Below are 19,041 nucleotides of genomic sequence, written 5' to 3'. Positions count from 1 at the left end.
ATCATGTGCATTCCTTCAAAATTATTCGGCAAATCATATTTAATTCGAAAACACCGTTTCCATTATCATTTGTCACAATAATGAAGGTTAGACTAAAGAAAAATCCACCCCTGTCGAAGGGACAAAATGTATCCTATATATGCCGTTTCCATTACACATGTCGCAATAATTTTTTGTTTGTTGTTGCTACATTGCTTCTAGGATTCCAGAGGAGCTTGATTGCGCAATCAACGCGCTTACAAAATAAAAACATTTCAACATGGTGATTCATGGCTTATTCAAGAGGGATCCTCGTGAAATTTGAGAACGTTGCGTTTGACATCTCTACTGTCCAATCCTAATGGGTTATCTTGCGACGTAGCCACAAGAAGGCACGGAATATGCACTCTGTCAAGTTTCTGACAAACTTTTTAAAGGTGGGGTAATTTACCTGAGAATCCGACATACTTTCATCTTTCATCAGGTGAGCTGCTGTTTTTTTGCCTTTGCCTCTTTATAACAACATTTAGACAACTACTATCTATTTATTACTGGAGTTTGTGCTCCTCAAAACAAACCATCAACTGTCAATTGTAGGTGTTTCCTATTCTCTCTGTTTTTGTAGCCTTCATTCAAAACCGAAACAACATTTTGTGAATATCTGTGTATTTTTCTGGATACAACATTTGTGAGCGCAGTATGGTTATTTTATGAACTATTTCTAAATTGAATGATTATATTTTATCCGGATGAAGTGTACCGATGATTTTCCTACCTGAGGTGGGCGTTAACTCAACCTGGTCTCAGAGCATTTCATATTATTCTGTAAGTAGGTCAAAGACACTCCATTTAGTATGATATGTTAGGTTTTGTATGGTCACCTGTGATACAAGTCAGTATTCGATGTTAATCCATGTCGGAGGATGTGGGGAGATTACATGTAAACCGGCCACTAGGGGCAACAGTGAGTGCTGTCATATTCAAATAGGTTTCAGTTTTGCTAAGGTGATGGGGATGGAGAACAGGCGTAAGCATTTGCCTCTGATTCCAAAGGTTGCAAGTTTGAATCCAGCAATAGAAAGTTGTTTTTGACATTTTTGTTTTAAGCGTATCCCAAACCTTAACCCTTACCTTAACCATTTGGAGTTAATGCCTAACCTTAATATTTCGGAGTTAACCCTAACGTTAAAAATTCAAAGTTAATGTCTAAACTTAACCTTAAACCCTTTTGAAATTTGACATTTGCAACAACCTAAAAATTTGAGAAACATGAATGAACGTCTAATTCTGATGTGAGACTGTGAAAGCTAGTTGATTAATTTGTGGAAGTCCATCCATCATCCATTTCATATGATATCTTACAAATTACAATTCATATGATATTTTACGAATTTGCTAAATCTATGATATGTTACGAATTTGCAAAACAAATTATATGTTATGAATTCAAATTTGTTGTGGCTAAGGTTATTTAGCTGGTTAACGTTAGCTAGGTTAGGAGTTAGGTTAAAGAGTTAGGGGAAGAGTTAGCTAAAATGGTTAGGGGAAGGGTTAGCTAACATGCTAAGTAGTTGCAAAGTAGATAAAAGTAGCAAGTAGTTGAAAAGTTGCTAGAATGCTAAAGTTGTCCGTGATGAGATTCGAACGCGCATGCTAGACGTTCGTGTTATATGCCAACCTATCCACCCCGACCAACCACCCTCCTTTCGTTTTTGCCTTAAGTAACCTTCTGTCTTATGTAAATTTCATACTAATTTGTGTGGTTCGGATTTACATTTACTATGTTACATTTAGTCTATGAGACCAGGCTGGTTAACTGGGTTCTCTACGGTGTAAGGGCCGAAAATTTACCACACACACAGTATAGTGACATCATTGGGAGACACGGGACATGTCAATACTAATCGAGGACACATATCCTGACATGCATACCATAGGCTACAAATCGGTGTCATGAGGCTACACGCAACTACACAGTAACTACACTAAATGTAGCTTGTTTCCATAATTGCTACTCAACCGTTGTTTTATTTAGGCAGAGAGCAGAGTTCTCTTTCTGTCCAGGACAGAGAGCAAGGTGCGATGGGGGACACAGAGAAGGGGAAGAAGGCTTTTGTCCAGAAGTGTTCCCAGTGCCACACGGTGGACGAGGGGGGACGACACAAGGTGGGACCTAACCTCTGGGGCCTGTTTGGCCGGAAGACAGGACAGTCACCTGGATACTCCTACACACAGGCCAACACCAACAAGGGTAAGGGTCACTGTGTGTGTGTGTGTGTGTGTGTGTGTGTGCGCGTGCGTGCCGACGTGTGTGTGTCAGTGTCAGCTTTCATAATTAGCACATCTGTTTGGATGACACTTCCTCTCTATCAAAAGATAATCATAAGAAGAATGGTTTGACAATATCTCATGTAGTGGATCCAAATGAAGTATTCAGAAATGTACAGTAGCAGTGTGTGATGGTCATTAAAGTGGAGCACCGGTACATTTCCACTGTGTCTTACAGTCTGACGGTCAGATTCAGCTACAGGTTTGGACAGGCAGGATAGACTGTCAGATGGAGCTACAGGTCTGGACAGGCAGGATAGACTGTCAGCTTGAGCTACAGGTCTGGACAGGCAGGATAGACTGTCAGATGGAGCTACAGGTCTGGACAGGCAGGATAGACTGTCAGCTTGAGCTACAGGTCTGGACAGACAGGATAGACTGTCAGATGGAGCTACAGGTCTGGACAGGCAGGATAGACTGTCAGCTTGAGCTACAGGTCTGGACAGGCAGGGTAGACTGTTAGGATTCCACCTCTGAGCAGTAAAATAGGAGAGTAAACCTTACTGTGGAGACTGATACCTGAGCAGTAAAATAGGACAGTAAACCTTACTGTGGAGACTGATACCTGAGCAGTAAAATAGGACAGTAAACCTTACTGTGGAGACTGATACCTGAGCAGTAAAATAGGACAGTAAACCTTACTGTGGAGACTGATACCTGAGCAGTAAAATAGGACAGTAAACCTTACTGTGGAGACTGATACCTGAGCAGTAAAATAGGACAGTTAACCTTACTGTGGAGACTGATACCTGAGCAGTAAAATAGGACAGTAAACCTTACTATGGGGACTGATACCTGAGCAGTAAAATAGGACAGTAAACCTTACTGTGGAGACTGATACCTGAGCAGTAAAATAGGACAGTAAACCTTACTGTGGAGACTGATACCTGAGCAGTAAAATAGGACAGTAAACCTTACTGTGGAGACTGATACCTGAGCAGTAAAATAGGACAGTAAACCTTACTATGGGGACTGATACCTGAGCAGTAAAATAGGACAGTAAACCTTACTGTGGAGACTGACACACTGACTCATTCATATGTATATACTGTATTCTAGTCAATGCCACTCCGACATTGCTCGTCCTAATATTGATATATTTCTTAATTCCATTATTTTACTTTGAGATTTGTGTGTATTGTTGTGAATTGTTAGATACTACTGCACTGTTGGAGCTAGGAACACAAGCATTTTGCTACACCCACAATAACATCTGCTAAATATGTGTATGTGACCAATACAATTTCATTTGATTTGACCGACACACTGACTGTACATATAAGTACACATCTTCATTACAAACACATGCCTACATAACAATGTCTCTATGTCTCTCACTGTCTCTCGTTCTCTCTCTCCCTCTCATTCGCTCTCTCTCTCTCTGTTCCTCTGTTGTAGGTATAGTCTGGGAGGAGAAGACGCTAATGGTGTATCTAGAGAACCCTAAGAAGTACATCCCAGGTACCAAGATGATCTTTGCTGGTATCAAGAAGAAGAAAGAGAGAGAGGACCTGATAGCCTATTTAAAGGATGCCACTTCGTAGACAGACACATGACATGCACACACACACACACACACACACACATTTCCTTCCTATACATGCACACCTCTCTAACACACACCTGTCATTCTCTACTAACTTACTCCCACTCCTGATGCACATGTTCTTCTGACACAAATCCACACACCCAAGGACACACCTCAATACACACACTACCATACACTACCATACATTACCATACATTACCATACATTACCACACACTACCAGACACACTACCACACACTACCATACACACTACCATACACTACCACACACTACACTGGAGGTTGGTGGCACCTTCATTGGGGAGGACGGGCTTGTTGTAATGGCTGGAGTGGAATAGGTGGAATAGTGTCATATACATGGTTTCCATGTGTTTGATGCCATTCCATTTGCTCTGTTCCGGACATTATTATGAGCCTTCCTCCACTCAGCAGCCTCCTGTGATACACTACCATACATTAACAAACATACAGCATACATCTTGGAGGAGGCTGACTCATACTCAGAGGATTCTCCACTCTTATTCATTTGTCTTCCTGTTTGTGTTTTAAACTTGTTCTAGTGTTAAGAGATGTGTATACTCAGTTTATTCTTGCCATGTTGATGTCTCTTTTAGAAAATGTTGATGTCTAAGAAAGTGGTTGTGTTTTTAATTACGGTTTAGGAATTTTCCAGAAAACGCTGAACAGATGCATTGTTAAAATGGAGCCGTTTAAATGCAAAAGCCTGAATCTCTCAGTCACGTAGGGTTGATCCTAACTTGAGATAAATGTGTAATATGAACTTGTGCATCATACATACATTGGTGTGCGAAATCTCAGCTAAACTTTGAGTGCAGGGATTTCAAGTTAGAATTCAACCAAAAATATACATTTGAAAGGGATATCAAGCAATGTCTGCTGAGCATTCCCGTTCACGTTTCTTACTGTAATGTGTTATTTCTTAGTATTCAAAATGAGTCCTGAGCTGTACATTTGTGATATTATGCTATTATGGGTGCTCTTTTGCTCTGACATGTTTACTACTCTCACTCAAAACAGGTTTCATCCATAATGGCTGTCAATATTTAGGTTATTTTAAAAAATCTATTCTTGTTTACATCAGATTATGAAATGCGTTTTTTAAATTCTAAGTTTTCTTGTGAGGAAAGAAAATATGCTTGTTTAAAATATAATTATTGTCTACCATGGTTATAGACACCAACAAGATAGGTATAGGGCTAGGCACTACTGCACATTAGGAATGCATTGGCAACTTCAGTGCCAACTCTGGAAAATGAACCGAAGGAACTAGAGATGACCAGCAGAGAGCAGCATTTCATCACAGGAGAGCAGACTAGACTAGACAAGATGCAAAAACTTGAAACATACCGCAAACTTGAAACATACCGCCTCCTGGAGGTCAAATGTAAGAAGTGACAGCATCTCTGCAAAATGAATTTAGAAGAAATTCATGTGATTACCCGTCTCATTTTTCAATCAGGAACTACATTTTAACAGTTGGAGTGATCTTTACAGCTCTCATTTTATAATATCTCAGTTTTATAAAACAATACCTTTGTCAAGCATTCCCTTTCTCAGTGTAAAGAACACAAAATGTTTGAGTTAAATTAGTATAGTTGAAATCCAAAGTAGAGGCCAATCCTGTTCTTGTAGTTGTATGGGATATGTAGACATATTCACTCTGTCTTTCATTGAGAAAACTGGCAGAGAAAATAGTGAGATACTCAACACTCCGATGTGAAAGTCTGCCATAGGGCAGAACACACACTCACACTCGCAAACAAAACACAAATAGAAAGAGAGAGAAACCTGAATGGCATTAACCCTGTCCAGAAACAACCCCTAGCTCCTAATCCCTTAGCAAGTACTGTATATCTGAAAGAAGTGGATAGATGTAAGAAATGTGACAAAAATTCTAACTAGCCTATCAAAAGGCAAAATGGAGCCTTCCGCATGCCTCGGTTCGGCTGGCGCCTAGCCCCTAGCCCCGAACGGTTTCCATTAGTTACCACAGCCACAAAGTCAAAATAGGCTCTATCGTTAAAATGTATTAAATTTAGGCATAAGGATAGCAGTGTGGTTAAGGTTAGGGTTAGGTATAACATCAGATTTTAAGAAGAGAAATGGTAGAAATAGGTGGTGTTTATGACTTTGTGGCTGTGGTAACTAGTGACGACCTATGCGCTCGCATACTCCATTATAAGACCTTCGATTGAAAAACGAGAAAAAAGCGGCAATAGTACTGTTTGTCCATCTTGAGACGCTGTAGCCAGTATACGCTTCCTCAAAATATTATGAATTGATCTAATATAACTCAAGAAATCTGTCGTTAATTTACGTTTTTGAATAATAATAATAATAATAATACAACATTTTATTTGGCAGACGCCTTACATTAAAAGTAGGCCAACATAAAAACAAGTGCAGTACATAAGATCATAAAATCATGTGCATCAATCAAAGTACAATTTAAATTAAAGGACCAGACGAAACAGGACAGATAAAAAGAGGAGGGAGGGGTTGTGTAGAGGATACGAACCCGGTTTAGGGTAAGGGTTTTATTAGCGGTGCGTGGGTAAAATCACCGGGGAAGCCAAGCCAGGAAAAGAAAGCCATATTACAACCTATGTGTTGTGATAATTGCGTTGTTTGCTCTATAACCTGTTAGTTCATATGCCTTGACACCGTGATATATAGGGCTAAGGCCGAGACAATAAGAAGACACAGTGGCAGAATAAATTCAACCACACCTTTGTTTCATCACAAAACTGGAGAGCAACATCTGTCCTGTGAAGTCCACAAAACATATAGCATGTAACACACAATTAAATGACCTACAGCAGGGATCATCAACTAGATTCAGCTACGGGACGATTTTTTATAGAGTGGATGGTCGCGGGGCTGGTACAGGCAGTGTCGGCAGGTAGTCTAGCGGTTAAGATCGTTGGGCACGTAATCGAAAGGACACTGGTTCAAATCCCTGAGCTGACTATATGAAAAATCTGTAGATGTGCTCTGAAGCAAGGGACTTAACCCTAATTGTTCATGTAAATTGCTCTGGATAAGAGCGATTTAATCCAATCAATTTAAGCTAATATGATGAGGCCATCCTTTTACTGATTTCTGTGTGTGCCTGCATGCAAGTAAAAAAAAAAACATGTTGACTCACCCTACTTGTAGAGAAACGCCAATGCCATCCTCCTCTTTCATGTTGCCTAAACGGTCTATGTCTCTTTTAGTTTTTGTTGTCCTAGGCTACCTGGCTAAAATGCTTGCTCGTTAGCTTAACTTCCTTTCATGGGCAATGATGCGCCAAGCCAGCCAGTTAACATTAGCCTACTACATCTAGCTACATATAGAACTTCCATCCTCTCAGGCCAGAGGCACAGTGTATGAATTTATGGTTGGATCAGAATCGCCATTATAATAATTGGCCAGTATGGAGAATTTAGTAAAACCGCAAGTCCAAATCCCTGTATGCATCCATGGCTAAGGGAAAGGGACGATTTTAGCTAGCTCGTTAGCCACCAGAGGACAACACAACAAGATGCAACAATTAAAAACATTTCTGTCAATTTTGGCTTCTGATGTGATGGTGTCAAGCCAAATCCAAACTGGCTTCCTTTGACACTTTTTTTTGGTGAGCCAGAACCATTCACAGTTGAGCTCAATGCTGATTGGCTATTTTTTTTAATGTATTTTTTATCAAGGCCAAATGCTTGCTGGCTTCCCTTGCATTCAATGCTACAGGCAACAATGGCATACTCTTTATTTTTTGGGGTTGTTGTTTTGTATATATATATATATTTTGTGTATTTGTATTGTATATATTTTTTTACCCCCTAATTCAATGATATCCAATTGCGATCTTGTCTCATCGCTGCAACTCCCCAATGGGCTCTGGAGAGGTGAGTCATGCATCCTCCTAAACCGCCAAACCGCGCTTCTTAACACCTGCCCGATTAACCCGGAAGCCAGCCACACCAATGTGTCAGAGAAAACACCATCCAACTGACGTCAGAAGTCAGCCTGCAGGTTCCCGGTCTGCCACAAGGAGTCACTAGAGCGCGTTGAGCCAAGTAAAGCCCACCCGGCCAAACCCTCCCCTAACCCGAACGCTGGGACTCCCGGTCACAGCCGGTAGCGACACAGCCTGGAATCAAACCCGGGTCTGTAGTGACGCCTCAAGCACTGCGACACAGTGCCTTAGGCCGCTGCGCCACTCGGGAGTGTCATACTCTTTTTGACCAGACAGCATCAGATAGATGGGCTACACATTTTTACATTTGACATTTTAGTAATTTAGCAGACGCTCTTATCCAGAGCGACTTACAGTTAGTGAGTGCATACATTTTTCAAACTGAGACAGAGTGGCACTGTTTATTTTGTTTGTTTGGATGCTTTCTCTGTTGAGATACATTCAGCCTCTTGCGAATTGGAGGAAATGTATGAAACACAGAGAGACTAAATAAACTATTATTTTCCTTTTTTCTTTAGGAGGTAGGGTTGGGAATAGGAAATGGACCTGGTTTAGGGTAAGTGTTTAGGTTTAGGGGGTAGGGTTGGGAACTTGTGTTGACAGAGGGACTGAGAAACCATCTATGGTGATGCTGAGGTTGGGCTGTTTGGAGAAAGTGAATTTGGAGCTAATGAGCATGACCTCTGCCTTGTTGCTGTTACGTTTTAGGAGGTTGATGCTCATTCAGCTCCGGATGTTTTGAAGGCAGCTTATGAGGGAGGTGGGAGGGAGGGGAGTGGTGGGTTTGGTGGAGAGTTAGAGCTGGGTGTCATCTGCATAGCAGTGGAAGTTAACTTTGTAATGTTGCATGATCTTTCCCAGGGGTAGGAGGTATATGATGAAGAGGAGTGAACCCAACACTGACCCCTGGGGGACACCCTGTGAGACAGCGGCACACCCTGATCTGTGATTTTTCAGTTGCACAAACTGTTGGCAGTCAGTGAGCAGGGCCGGTCCTTGCCGTTCTGCCGCCATAGGCGAGACCAAAAAATGCAGCCCCCCGCAAAACTAGAATAGTCCAAGTAAACAAAATTATGTTGAAAAGACGTCTACAATACGTATTTTCTAGACGTTGAAGTTAGGTTCAATTTAGGTTCTGAGTTAAAGGTGAAAAGGTATTTTCCGTATGTTTAAAATAAATTTTTTCCAGAACGTTGAAACTGTATCTTTTCTGGACGTTAAAAAAATAAGTATTTTCCGGACGTTGAAATCGGGTTCAATTTCAGTTCTGAATGAAAGTTGAAAATACTTATTATTATAGACATCTATGTATGGGCCAAATCAAGGCTGGTCCAGACTGGACAAAATCGGAACCAAACATATTATTATATTATTAGACGTCTATGATTGGTTCAGATTTGGTATGGACCAAAAACCAATGTCCGTGGATTTGGAAATCAAGGCCGGTCCAGAACTGCACCAAAAAAAGACGTCCAAAAGTGGTTGGCGTCGGTCCGTGCTTACTGAGGTGTAAAACACCCAAAAACGATGTCCGGACAGGACCAAAAAAATACCTCCAAAAGATGTTGGCTTGTGCTTACTGGGGTGTAACCTACCATGTCGGCCTGCAATGGAATTTAATGCCCATCCATGTAGTAGGCCTACCATTTGTAAAACAGGCCATTGCATTGGCTTTATTAGTCCTGATTCCTGTGACTAATCCATTTGGCTATTAAAGATCTGAATATCAGCTACCCAACTTTATCAGGAGTTATCGTGAGCATATTTGCAATGTGTTTACACAGCGGGAAATGCACAAGTATTTTATTTTTCACTATGATCAGCTTGTCAAAAATTTATAGATACAAACTCTAATCATGACCCTGGGGTAAAACTCCTGGACAACAGTTGTGATTGTCCATTCCATATTGTCCATTTTACTTTGACCTGTCCTGTTTTTAGGATATGTTGTTTGTTAACATGACAGCACATTTTTTATTTGATTGAGCGCCATTTAGGTTAGGCTATTTGATCGGAGAAACCTACATGATATAAAAAGTGTCTTTCATTGTCATACATTTTATCTCCAGCCTGTAGGCTACAAAAAAGGCCACATACTCTTTCTACCATATCCTATATCTGCTACATGATTTATGTTAGATAATTTTTTTGACGGAACGTTGGTGGAGCGCTGCAGAGATGCGTCTCTCCAACAGCACCTTGGAGAGGCGCACTGGGAATGGACAAGCAAAATATTTTGCGCCACTGCCTTTGACGATGTGGGTACTGCTTATCAAAGGGCGGCATCAGCGATCACCTAAAAAGCCCACTGGTTGAGAGAAATTGTCATTGTTTTTGGGCAGAATTATGTGAGGTTTTATGTGTTGTTGTTGGAGGTACGTCTTGGTCTGTTTAGCTCAGAAAATGCCGCCTTCATCAATCTGCCACCATAAGAGGCCACCTAATCTTTCCTAATGAGTGGGCCGGCCGTGTCAGTGAGGTAGGAGGAAAATCAGGAGAGTGCAACACCTGTGACACCAACACCAGCCAGATGTTCCATGAGGCGTGGGTGGCATCGAAGGCTGCACTCAGGTCAAGGAGTCAGCTGCACGGAGGAGGTCATTAGTGATTTTGACCAGGGCTGTTTCAGTGCTGTGTTTGGAGGGGAAACCGGATTGGAACGATTTGTGAAGGTTATTGGAGTTGAGATGGTTTTGTAGTTGAGTGCCCACAACCCGCTTCAGTATTTTGGAGAGGAGGGGAAGGTTTGAGATTGGACGGAAGTTGTTCAGGTCATCTGGCTTTTTGCGGATGGGGGAAACTGCAGCAATCTTGAGAGTGGAGGGTACGATGCCAGTGGTGAGGGAAGAGTTGATTATGCCAGTGAGGAGGGGAGAGATGGAAGGCAGGCAGGTTTTGACAAGGCTGGTGGGCAGGGGGTCAAGTTGGCAGGTGGATGATTTGGATTTGCGGATGAACTCAGTGATTGAGTTCTCAGTAGTGAGAGTGAAGTCAGAGAGGCAGGTGGTTTAGGCTGGGCCTTCCGAGGTGTTCATCCAGGAGAGGTTGTCAGCAGGAGTACTGGGCATTGTGAGTAGATGTTGGTTGATTTTGGCGTGGAATAAGTTCAGGAACTTGTCGCACCGTTCGGGGGAGGGGTCTTCAGGGAAGTAGGCCGCTTTTGTTGAGGAGATCTTGGTCACGCAATTTTAAATCTAACTTACATGTTTGGTGCAGTATTTCTCTCGTTGAATGACAACAAACACTTACTTGAAGAATCCCTACTGTTGACCAATCACCGACGAAGAGGCGTAGACTTCGGCTACCGACTTCGGCTACCGACTTCGGCTACTGACTTCGGCTTGCCTCGAGGAAAAATGTTGTGTGCAAGAACAGCCTAAAAGAACACTTAGGTATAATATGACTGGAGACTGCATCCAAGATGTCCCACCGTTGTTTTCAAGGTAGATTCATGGACCATCTATATCCGGGTTGCATCCGGTTTATACGGACCAACATCACATACGCACTAGCAGTCAGTGTGCACAGGGAGCAGCACGAGCAGCGACGGCGTAAACACGTCTTCCAAAAACATGGCAGACATTGGATGAAAAAAAATCGGTCTCAGCGACAATTATTTGAATAATGCAATGGATGTTTTGTGCACAAAGGTGATGACTAAAGTGTCTTATTACGACTTTCAAATCTGACTTCTCGATGTGGCCATCTATGGAAATGGTCTTTCTCGGCTGGGCGTCAGTTAAACTGCAGTACCGGAACCCTTGGAAAAAACCCTTGCCGAACACCAAAACGAACAAAAACGTCGCAAAATGTCATCATAATATATTCAGGAACTGTTCCAAACTGTTTCGGATGGGAAGCCTTTACACCTATTCAATCTTGTCAGACCCACACAACTAACTAGGGGGTAGGGGGCGAGTGACTGTAGGATTGGGGAATTCCACTCAAGTTTCAATCACTTACGAACTCTCCTTCCTCAGGGTGGAGCTAGGTAGCAGCTGTGTCCAATCAGCATGTGGGAATCTGGCTGTGGTTGTGCATATTCATGAGCAGCAGTTTTGTTTGTTCAATGAGTTTGTGGGAACCTATCTATAGGGAAACATTATTCATGAGGCAGCAGTGTGTGCAAGTGTTTCTCAGTGTGTGTGTGTGTGTTTGTGTCTCCGTGTGTGTGGGTGTGTGTGTGTTTGTGTGTGAGGGGCTTTCAGGAGCTCCTGTGTTCACTGGGGCAGGCTGTAGGGCTGGGTTACACCTCTCTCTTATTCCATCTGTACCTCCATCCAACCATTCCTCTACACCACTTTTACTGGGTGGAATTTTCGGGGCTGCGCACATAGCCCCCATCCCCCTTTGGATTCCCTACCGTTTCTGTCCCGGCCTGAAGGAGAGGACAGGGGAGAGCGGGAGAAAGCAAGAGAAGAGAGGATTTAGTGCTGAGGAGAGAGAGAGAGAGAGATCATGGCTGGACTCTCGGCTGTGTTGAAGAGCTGGGTCATCCTGCAGACTCTGTGCCTGGCTCTGGCCCAAGTGGTGAGTGGAGTGGACAGGGGAGGTTAGGGGTGTACCCAGGCTGGGGTGCTTCTGGCTGGGGTACGGTGGGAGAGAAGTCCCCAGGAGAGAGGGACTGGTGATGAAGGTAGACAGAGACTACTGGGGGGACCGCTGTGCTTGCTATGGTTTTGTTGTCACACTGGCTAGTGGTGGTTGTAAAATACATTTTGTTTCAGAAGAGTGAATGATTACAATCGTGTTTCAGGGCTTGGGTGTTTCATCATAGTCATAACATTGTTGTAATGATGAGTCTAGAGCTGGATGAAGATCAGTTGTGTAATGTTTGTGTTTATGTGTGTTGTGTGATGTGGCATTGTACATACATATATACTGTATCTTCCTGCCATGGACTACGTGCCTTGATTCTGTGGATGACATTTCTACTTGAATACAGATGAAGAATGGGAATGTCTCCTTTTTCAAATGGATGGTTATCCCTGAAGAGCAGTTGGAGTGGATACAAAACATGGAACGATTTCTAATTTTTGTCTAAAACGAGATTCAGGACAGAGTCATCGAGGGAGAGCAGCCCTTACACTGGAATTCGGCTGGAGACACACAAGCACGCCGACGTACACACACACACACTCACACACAGAGGCTGTGTACTCAAGACACCCATGTGCGTTTACTGCGAAGCCCCCTATTCAAACACACACACACAGAGAGAATGACCGACCTGAAGATGCCCTCCACCAAATCACACCTACGTGCTATCCAACAGAAAGTTACCAGTGGATCTGTCTGAACAAACAGGACCATTGTACGGAATTCCCAACTTTTTTTCTGAATGATTGGCAGAATTCTGGAGACTGATTGAAATCGATTGAAGGAAGCTGCATTCCCAAAGGAAGGGGATGGGATGGGGGAGGGCCTTGGTAAACATCTTTCCTCCCCATACCTACTACCTTAGATTATTTGGTGATAAATACTTTTGTTTTACACCCATTTTGGAAGCAATATACTTCTTACAGGATGTGAGAGTGTTTTAATTTCCATATGAATTTTTTTTAAACTCATTCATCAGTCCTATTTTTTCTCATGAGCTCTGGATAGTTTTATATTTTTTTTACATCGTTCCAAATACACTCTTAGAAAAAAGGGTTCCAAAAGGGTTCTCCGGCTGTCCCCATGGAAGAACACTTTTTGACTCCAGGTAGAACCCTTTTTAGTTCCAGGTAGAACCCTTTTGGGTTCCATGTAGAACCCTCTGTGGAAAGGGTTCTACATGGAACCAAAAAGGAGTTCTACCTGGAACCAAATAGGGTTCTTCAAAGGGTTCTCCTATGGGGACAGCCAAACAACCCTTTTAGGTTCTAGATAGCACTTTGTTTTCTAAGAATGTAGGCTACCAGTGGTAATGGATTTGTGTTGGCCTTACATGCTTTATGTGAAAATGTGATGGGTATGGGTGATTCATTCACTTCAAGTTTATGATGCTTTTGTCTTGTTTCTAGGATTGTATTCACATGAAATATAACATTTAATTGTAGTTATAATTCCCACTTGAACATGTGTGATTGCCTCCTGACATTGTTGTGCCTGATTTATCAATTAGGACTATCTGAACATTGGAGTGGTTCAAAAAGCACCGGCTTCTCCATTATCAAAAGGCCTACAATAAAATGGCACACAAAATCCCAAAACGTGTGAAATATTTTACTCCATTCCAGTTATTCCACATGTTCTTTATAGTATGAAAATAACATGTATCCAATTGGATGAATACCAAAAAGTGATACATTCTAAGCCCAGGTAATTATCTACAAAACCACTGCACACTTCTAAACGCTCCATTTTGTTTTAATTTTTTCCAGAGCGGTCCTCCAGGACCTCAGGGCAATCCCGGCCTGCCCGGCCCCTCTGGCACCCCTGGGTCCGACGGCATTGATGTGAGTATTACCTCCACTTCGCCAAGAGCCAACAGGTTGTCACAAAGACGGGCATTGTACCGAATGGAACGCTCTGAGGTAGTACTGCGGTGAGACCACCAGAGGGCGGGAGGAATGAATACACAGAAGCACAAAAGAGCTCTGTTTCCCGCAGCGAGAGAGTTCTTTGAGTTGGGGGCTTTCTCTCCATCCCGAGGGAAATATATCGCGGTAATGTGGTACCTTTGAGGTATTCTCAGTCTAAACAAAGCCATGTTCTGAAATCATGTTGAGAATACAGAATTACACCATGAAAGGACAAGGGAATAAACTAATATGTGAGGCCTATATGATCCAAAAGGATTGTGATGTTACAAGTTAGGCATGCTTGTATCCAATGCAATTAGTTGGAGAGCCGTTTCATCCCCAAAGCCAGGTAGATCTACTGTTAAATATAATGGTTTGGGATTATGTCGATGCCCTCACTGAGTTGGATAGAGGGGCTCATTCTCTATCTAACTAATGGAAGGCTACAGACTGGCAGGTTGATGTTTAATGTGAACATGGATTACCTCTTGCGGGTTGGAACTTGGAATAGCATTTGGGGTCAGATATTTATCTGCTATGATATGTGATGGTTGGGCTATAATGAGAGTGCTGTGAAAAACAATTCTGGCCAACTATACATGCCAGCTGCATTTCATTCCAAAAAAGTTGTTCCCTCCCATCTGCCCTTGTTCACTCTCCTTTGCAGACCTGATTACACCAGGGTAGGTGTCAGCAATAGCTCCAACTAGTTTCCGTCATATTTACCTATCCAGTCCTATCATGATTGGAAAGTTCCCTGACTCCATATTGAGGGCGGAGTAAACATGAGCTGTCAATCATGGCTGGATCTTAAAAAAGCATTTGCCCCCTCATCTCCACCTGTGACAAAATGACGCTTGCAGATCTGTATGGAACTGGATAGGTGTATGCGCAATAGGTTGATGTCACTACCTAGGATGCATCTCAATGGTCTAAAGTGGCTTCCTCTCCTTGTCTCCTCTCCTTACCTGATCTTTCTTATCCGTGATCTGAAACACTGGCTAGATGAAAGCAATATGGAGGGTGGGTTACACATTATTTTAACAGTGTTATAAACCATTTATAAGGTGCTTACAAAAAGATTGCACACCATTTAGGGTTAGGTTAGGGTTATATAAAGGTTAGGGTTAGGGTTAAATAGCGCTCACTTTAGATAAGGGACTGCAAAAATACTTTACTTATGATTAGTAAATAGTTGATCAATGTGGGAGTAATGAGTAATACATGGTTTATTAAGGACCAGGAATTAGCTTTCACTTGTCCAGAACTTACAGTAAAAGTCTGTTCAGATTGAGGAAAGGAGATAAGGTAAGGAAGTCACTCACAGTATTGAGATGCAGTCATAGTCTTCTGTTAGGGTCAGTGGAGGTTCCACCAATCTTTCCAGATCAACAAGGGGCTGTCATCAAGGACTTCTATGTCAAGGACTTCAACGTCTTCTACATTAACTGACATATCATCAATCTCGTAGTGAACATACAATACAAATTGTTAATATCATGTCTCTCTTTCTTGTTCGTCTCTCTCTTCACAGGGGGAGAAAGGACCTCCTGGTCCTCCTGGCCCACCAGTAAGTTACTGTATATGCGTATGTGTGTATGTGTGTGTGTATGCATGTTCAAGGGTGTTTATTTGTGTGCATGTTCAATAGTGTTTGTGTGAGTGGTTGCACTTTACACTGACAATATCTCTGATGTGTGCATGTGTGTGTGTGTGTGTGTGTGTGTGTGTGTGTACCTGACTATGGCTGTGTCTCTGTTCCTAGGGCTTGAAGGGAGAGCCAGGTGAACCTGGTCCAGATGGAGCTCCAGGAGACAACGGCATTGACGTAAGTCTCCTATCTATCAGTTGCTAAGTGTGTCTGTAAGAGAGTGACAACAAGAGAAAGACAATGTGAGGGAGAAAGAGAGCGCGAGAGAAAGAGAGACAGAGAGAGAAAGAGAGACTGAGAAAGACAGAGAGAAAGAGAGAGAAAGAGAGTGAGAAAGAGAGAAAAGAGAGAAAAAGTATGTGTGTTTGTGTAAAACTCCAGGAGAGAAAAGCATTGATGTAAATCCTGATGCATTGATGTACTGTAACCTAGCTAGATAGACTGAGCTATATGTTGTTATGAAGGTGACTGTTTTCAGGAAACTGATTCTCTCTAACTAAGGTAACGCAAACTCACTCTGCTGGTCTCACAGTCACATGCTGAGAGACATTCCACAGGGATTTACCCTGTAATCCGGCCCGGAATCCCAATCCTACTTGTCCTGCTGATTACCTGGAAGTGTCCAATCCAATCAGACCACTGATAGTCTCATTGTTATAATGGGAATTCAGGTCACACGTAGATGTAGCAATCCCCAGGCTCTGGCAAATTCTAAAGGTGCAATCTGTCACTTTCATTTCAAAGTGCTGCCCCTGCACTTGTTTGTAAACTGTGGAGTGAGTCCTGACAAAAGTAGCAGGCTGTCCAATAAAGGGTTAGCATTAGAGAGACAGAATTCACCTTACAGTGCTGTGTTATTAGAGCACAGAATGAACACAAGCCATTCTTATATTTACGACAACCTCATTATTGAAATCCAGAACTAAAGTAACACTCTATGGGTAATCCAAACCGATCTTACTGACTGAATGCATCACTCTATCTCTCTACATCTCCAGGGTTTGATTGGAGCAAAGGGAGATCGAGGTCCTGTCGGGAACCCTGGACCTAAGGTAAGGACCATGGTGGGAGCCTACATTGGATGCAAACTATGAGAGAATAAACCCTCATGTTGTTGTTGTTGTTGTTTATTGTTGTTTTCTACAGGGCCAGCCTGGACCTGGTGGTGAACCTGGACCCACTGTAAGTACTAACGGACTAAACAGAACCTGAACACTGTTCAATACAGACTACATATAGCCTGATCACTACAAATCCACTGCGACTAACCCACCGTCATCAGTAGGGCCCAGAGTTTTTCCCGACCACATGACCTAGCTAGGAGTACAGAGGTATGGGGGAGACCCTAGTCATAGGGGCTACATAACACTGTCATAACAGCTTTTAGCAGCTGACTGATTTACAGTGTTATAACTAGTCTCGTCCAACAGCCGTGTACAGTGGGTCCAAGACCTCTGATACAGGGTCAGATATTTGTTCATCCCGCTAATGTTTTGGAGTCAGGGTAATCTGATCCTAGATCTGTGGTTAAGGCAGGTTAAGGAAGACTACATGTAGCTACAGTAAAGCACACTAGGTGGTGCTGTGTAGCTATATTTGACAGACTACTAGACAGACTGTATTGACAAAGTGGAGTCAGTTAGTGATATGCATGGATGAAGCATTGAATTACATTAATTTAATTTGTTTAAATTTAATTCCATTACTTATTATGACACATTGAACACACATTGATTGTTTTCTCTCAGTCTAGGTTAGATTGATTAACACTGTCTCTCTAGTTTTCTGTCTCTGTAGACACAGCTGCTCTTAATTGAATTAAAATAAGATAATTGTTTAAACAAATCATACATGACTTATTATGCACATTTGTCTGTGATTATATGATTACACACAGACTTAACTAATCTCTCATTCCCCTTTCCATCTCTCTCTCATCCCTCTCTCTCTGTAGGGACCCGGACTGCCTGGGCTGGCTGTAAGTACCTATTTGTTCATTATATCCCTTATCATTCTTTATTTTTGTATATATTTTTTTGAATTAAAGACTTTCTTAGAAAAAAAGAACTAGTCAGACACTACATATTACATTCTGAACTGAATGACATTGGCAGTGTATCCTCTTCTGAATGACATTGGCAGTGTATCCTCTTCTGAATGACATTGGCAGTGTATCCTCTTCTGAATGACATTGGCAGTGTATCCTCTTCTGAATGACATTGGCAGTGTATTCTTTTCTGCCAGAAGAATGAAGATCTCCATCTTTTTCTCTTCCTGTTTGTCTTTAGGGGGCCCCGGGCCCAATCGGCCTTCCTGGTAAAATTGGACAGACTGGATCCCAGGTAAGACCCTTACCATTGCTGTGGAAGAAGAAAAAACCCATTGCTGACTTATGTCAGATAGCACACGTTACAGAATCTGTTAGCTACTCTTCATCTTCACCATATCATTCCCATCACCCTCTTCTCTCAGGGCGTATTGGGAACACCTGGACCTCCAGGAATTCCAGGACCCCCAGGAAAACCAGTAAGTTTACACCTAGAACCAGCAAGAAACCAGTAAATAAACACCTAGTACTAGTAAAAACCAGTAAGTACACACCTACCACCAAACTGCCAAGCCAGCAAGTACACACCTAGTAATAGAAACCAGTAACTTAAAATGTGTAGGAAACCAGTAAGATGTGGTAAGAAACCAGTAACTTAACACAAAAGAACACAGTTTGTTACAAGCAAGAAACCATTGTTCCAGCAATAAGCCAGTAATCCCAGTCTAGATGACTAGTACATTCTCACCAGTAAGTGTACCAGTGTACTCCCCAGAGCAGCTCAATGAAGCATAACTGTACACAGCGCTGTGTGTGTATCTTATCTCCCCAGTCTATTCTACAAGGTATACAGTATCTTTGCCCATGAGTGATTTCAGGTGGGGAGCAGCCTCATAGAGAGTGATGCTCCCAGCCATGGGGAGTCTATTTGTATTGGTTTACTGGTGTTGTTGAATAAATAAAGTCCCATTAGATCTGGCTTCCCTGTCTCATCTCACTG

The 19,041-nt window shown here is 42.4% G+C and overlaps 2 protein-coding genes across 2 annotated transcripts in view; both read left to right on the top strand.

The window, feature by feature from the left end:
• Positions 1-342: 342 nt before the first annotated feature.
• LOC311118675 (cytochrome c iso-1/iso-2-like) lies at positions 343-5,419 on the top strand. The gene is made up of 3 exons (XM_084193464.1): positions 343-463; positions 2,015-2,230; positions 3,706-5,419. Exons 2-3 carry the CDS (start codon positions 2,062-2,064, stop codon positions 3,849-3,851), a joined length of 315 nt encoding a protein of 104 aa, XP_084049590.1. The 5' UTR covers positions 343-463; positions 2,015-2,061; the 3' UTR covers positions 3,852-5,419.
• Positions 5,420-12,292: 6,873 nt separating this feature from the next.
• col9a2 (procollagen, type IX, alpha 2) overlaps positions 12,293-19,041 on the top strand; it is a gene marked incomplete at its 5' end in the record, with an annotated part of 18,825 nt that continues 12,076 nt past the window's right edge. Inside the window, 9 exons of the mRNA XM_084193463.1 lie at positions 12,293-12,364; positions 14,203-14,277; positions 15,878-15,913; positions 16,109-16,171; positions 16,993-17,046; positions 17,141-17,176; positions 17,949-17,972; positions 18,283-18,336; positions 18,467-18,520. Of these exons, the coding sequence (XP_084049589.1) occupies positions 12,293-12,364; positions 14,203-14,277; positions 15,878-15,913; positions 16,109-16,171; positions 16,993-17,046; positions 17,141-17,176; positions 17,949-17,972; positions 18,283-18,336; positions 18,467-18,520 (468 nt within the window). The remainder of the gene's footprint in view (positions 12,365-14,202; positions 14,278-15,877; positions 15,914-16,108; positions 16,172-16,992; positions 17,047-17,140; positions 17,177-17,948; positions 17,973-18,282; positions 18,337-18,466; positions 18,521-19,041) is intronic.

The sequence above is a fragment of the Coregonus lavaretus genome, assembly GCF_964263955.1.
Source record: "Coregonus lavaretus genome assembly, contig: HAP1_SCAFFOLD_2154, whole genome shotgun sequence".
Taxonomy (NCBI): domain Eukaryota; kingdom Metazoa; phylum Chordata; class Actinopteri; order Salmoniformes; family Salmonidae; genus Coregonus; species Coregonus lavaretus.
This window is presented reverse-complemented; position numbering and strand designations above follow the sequence as displayed.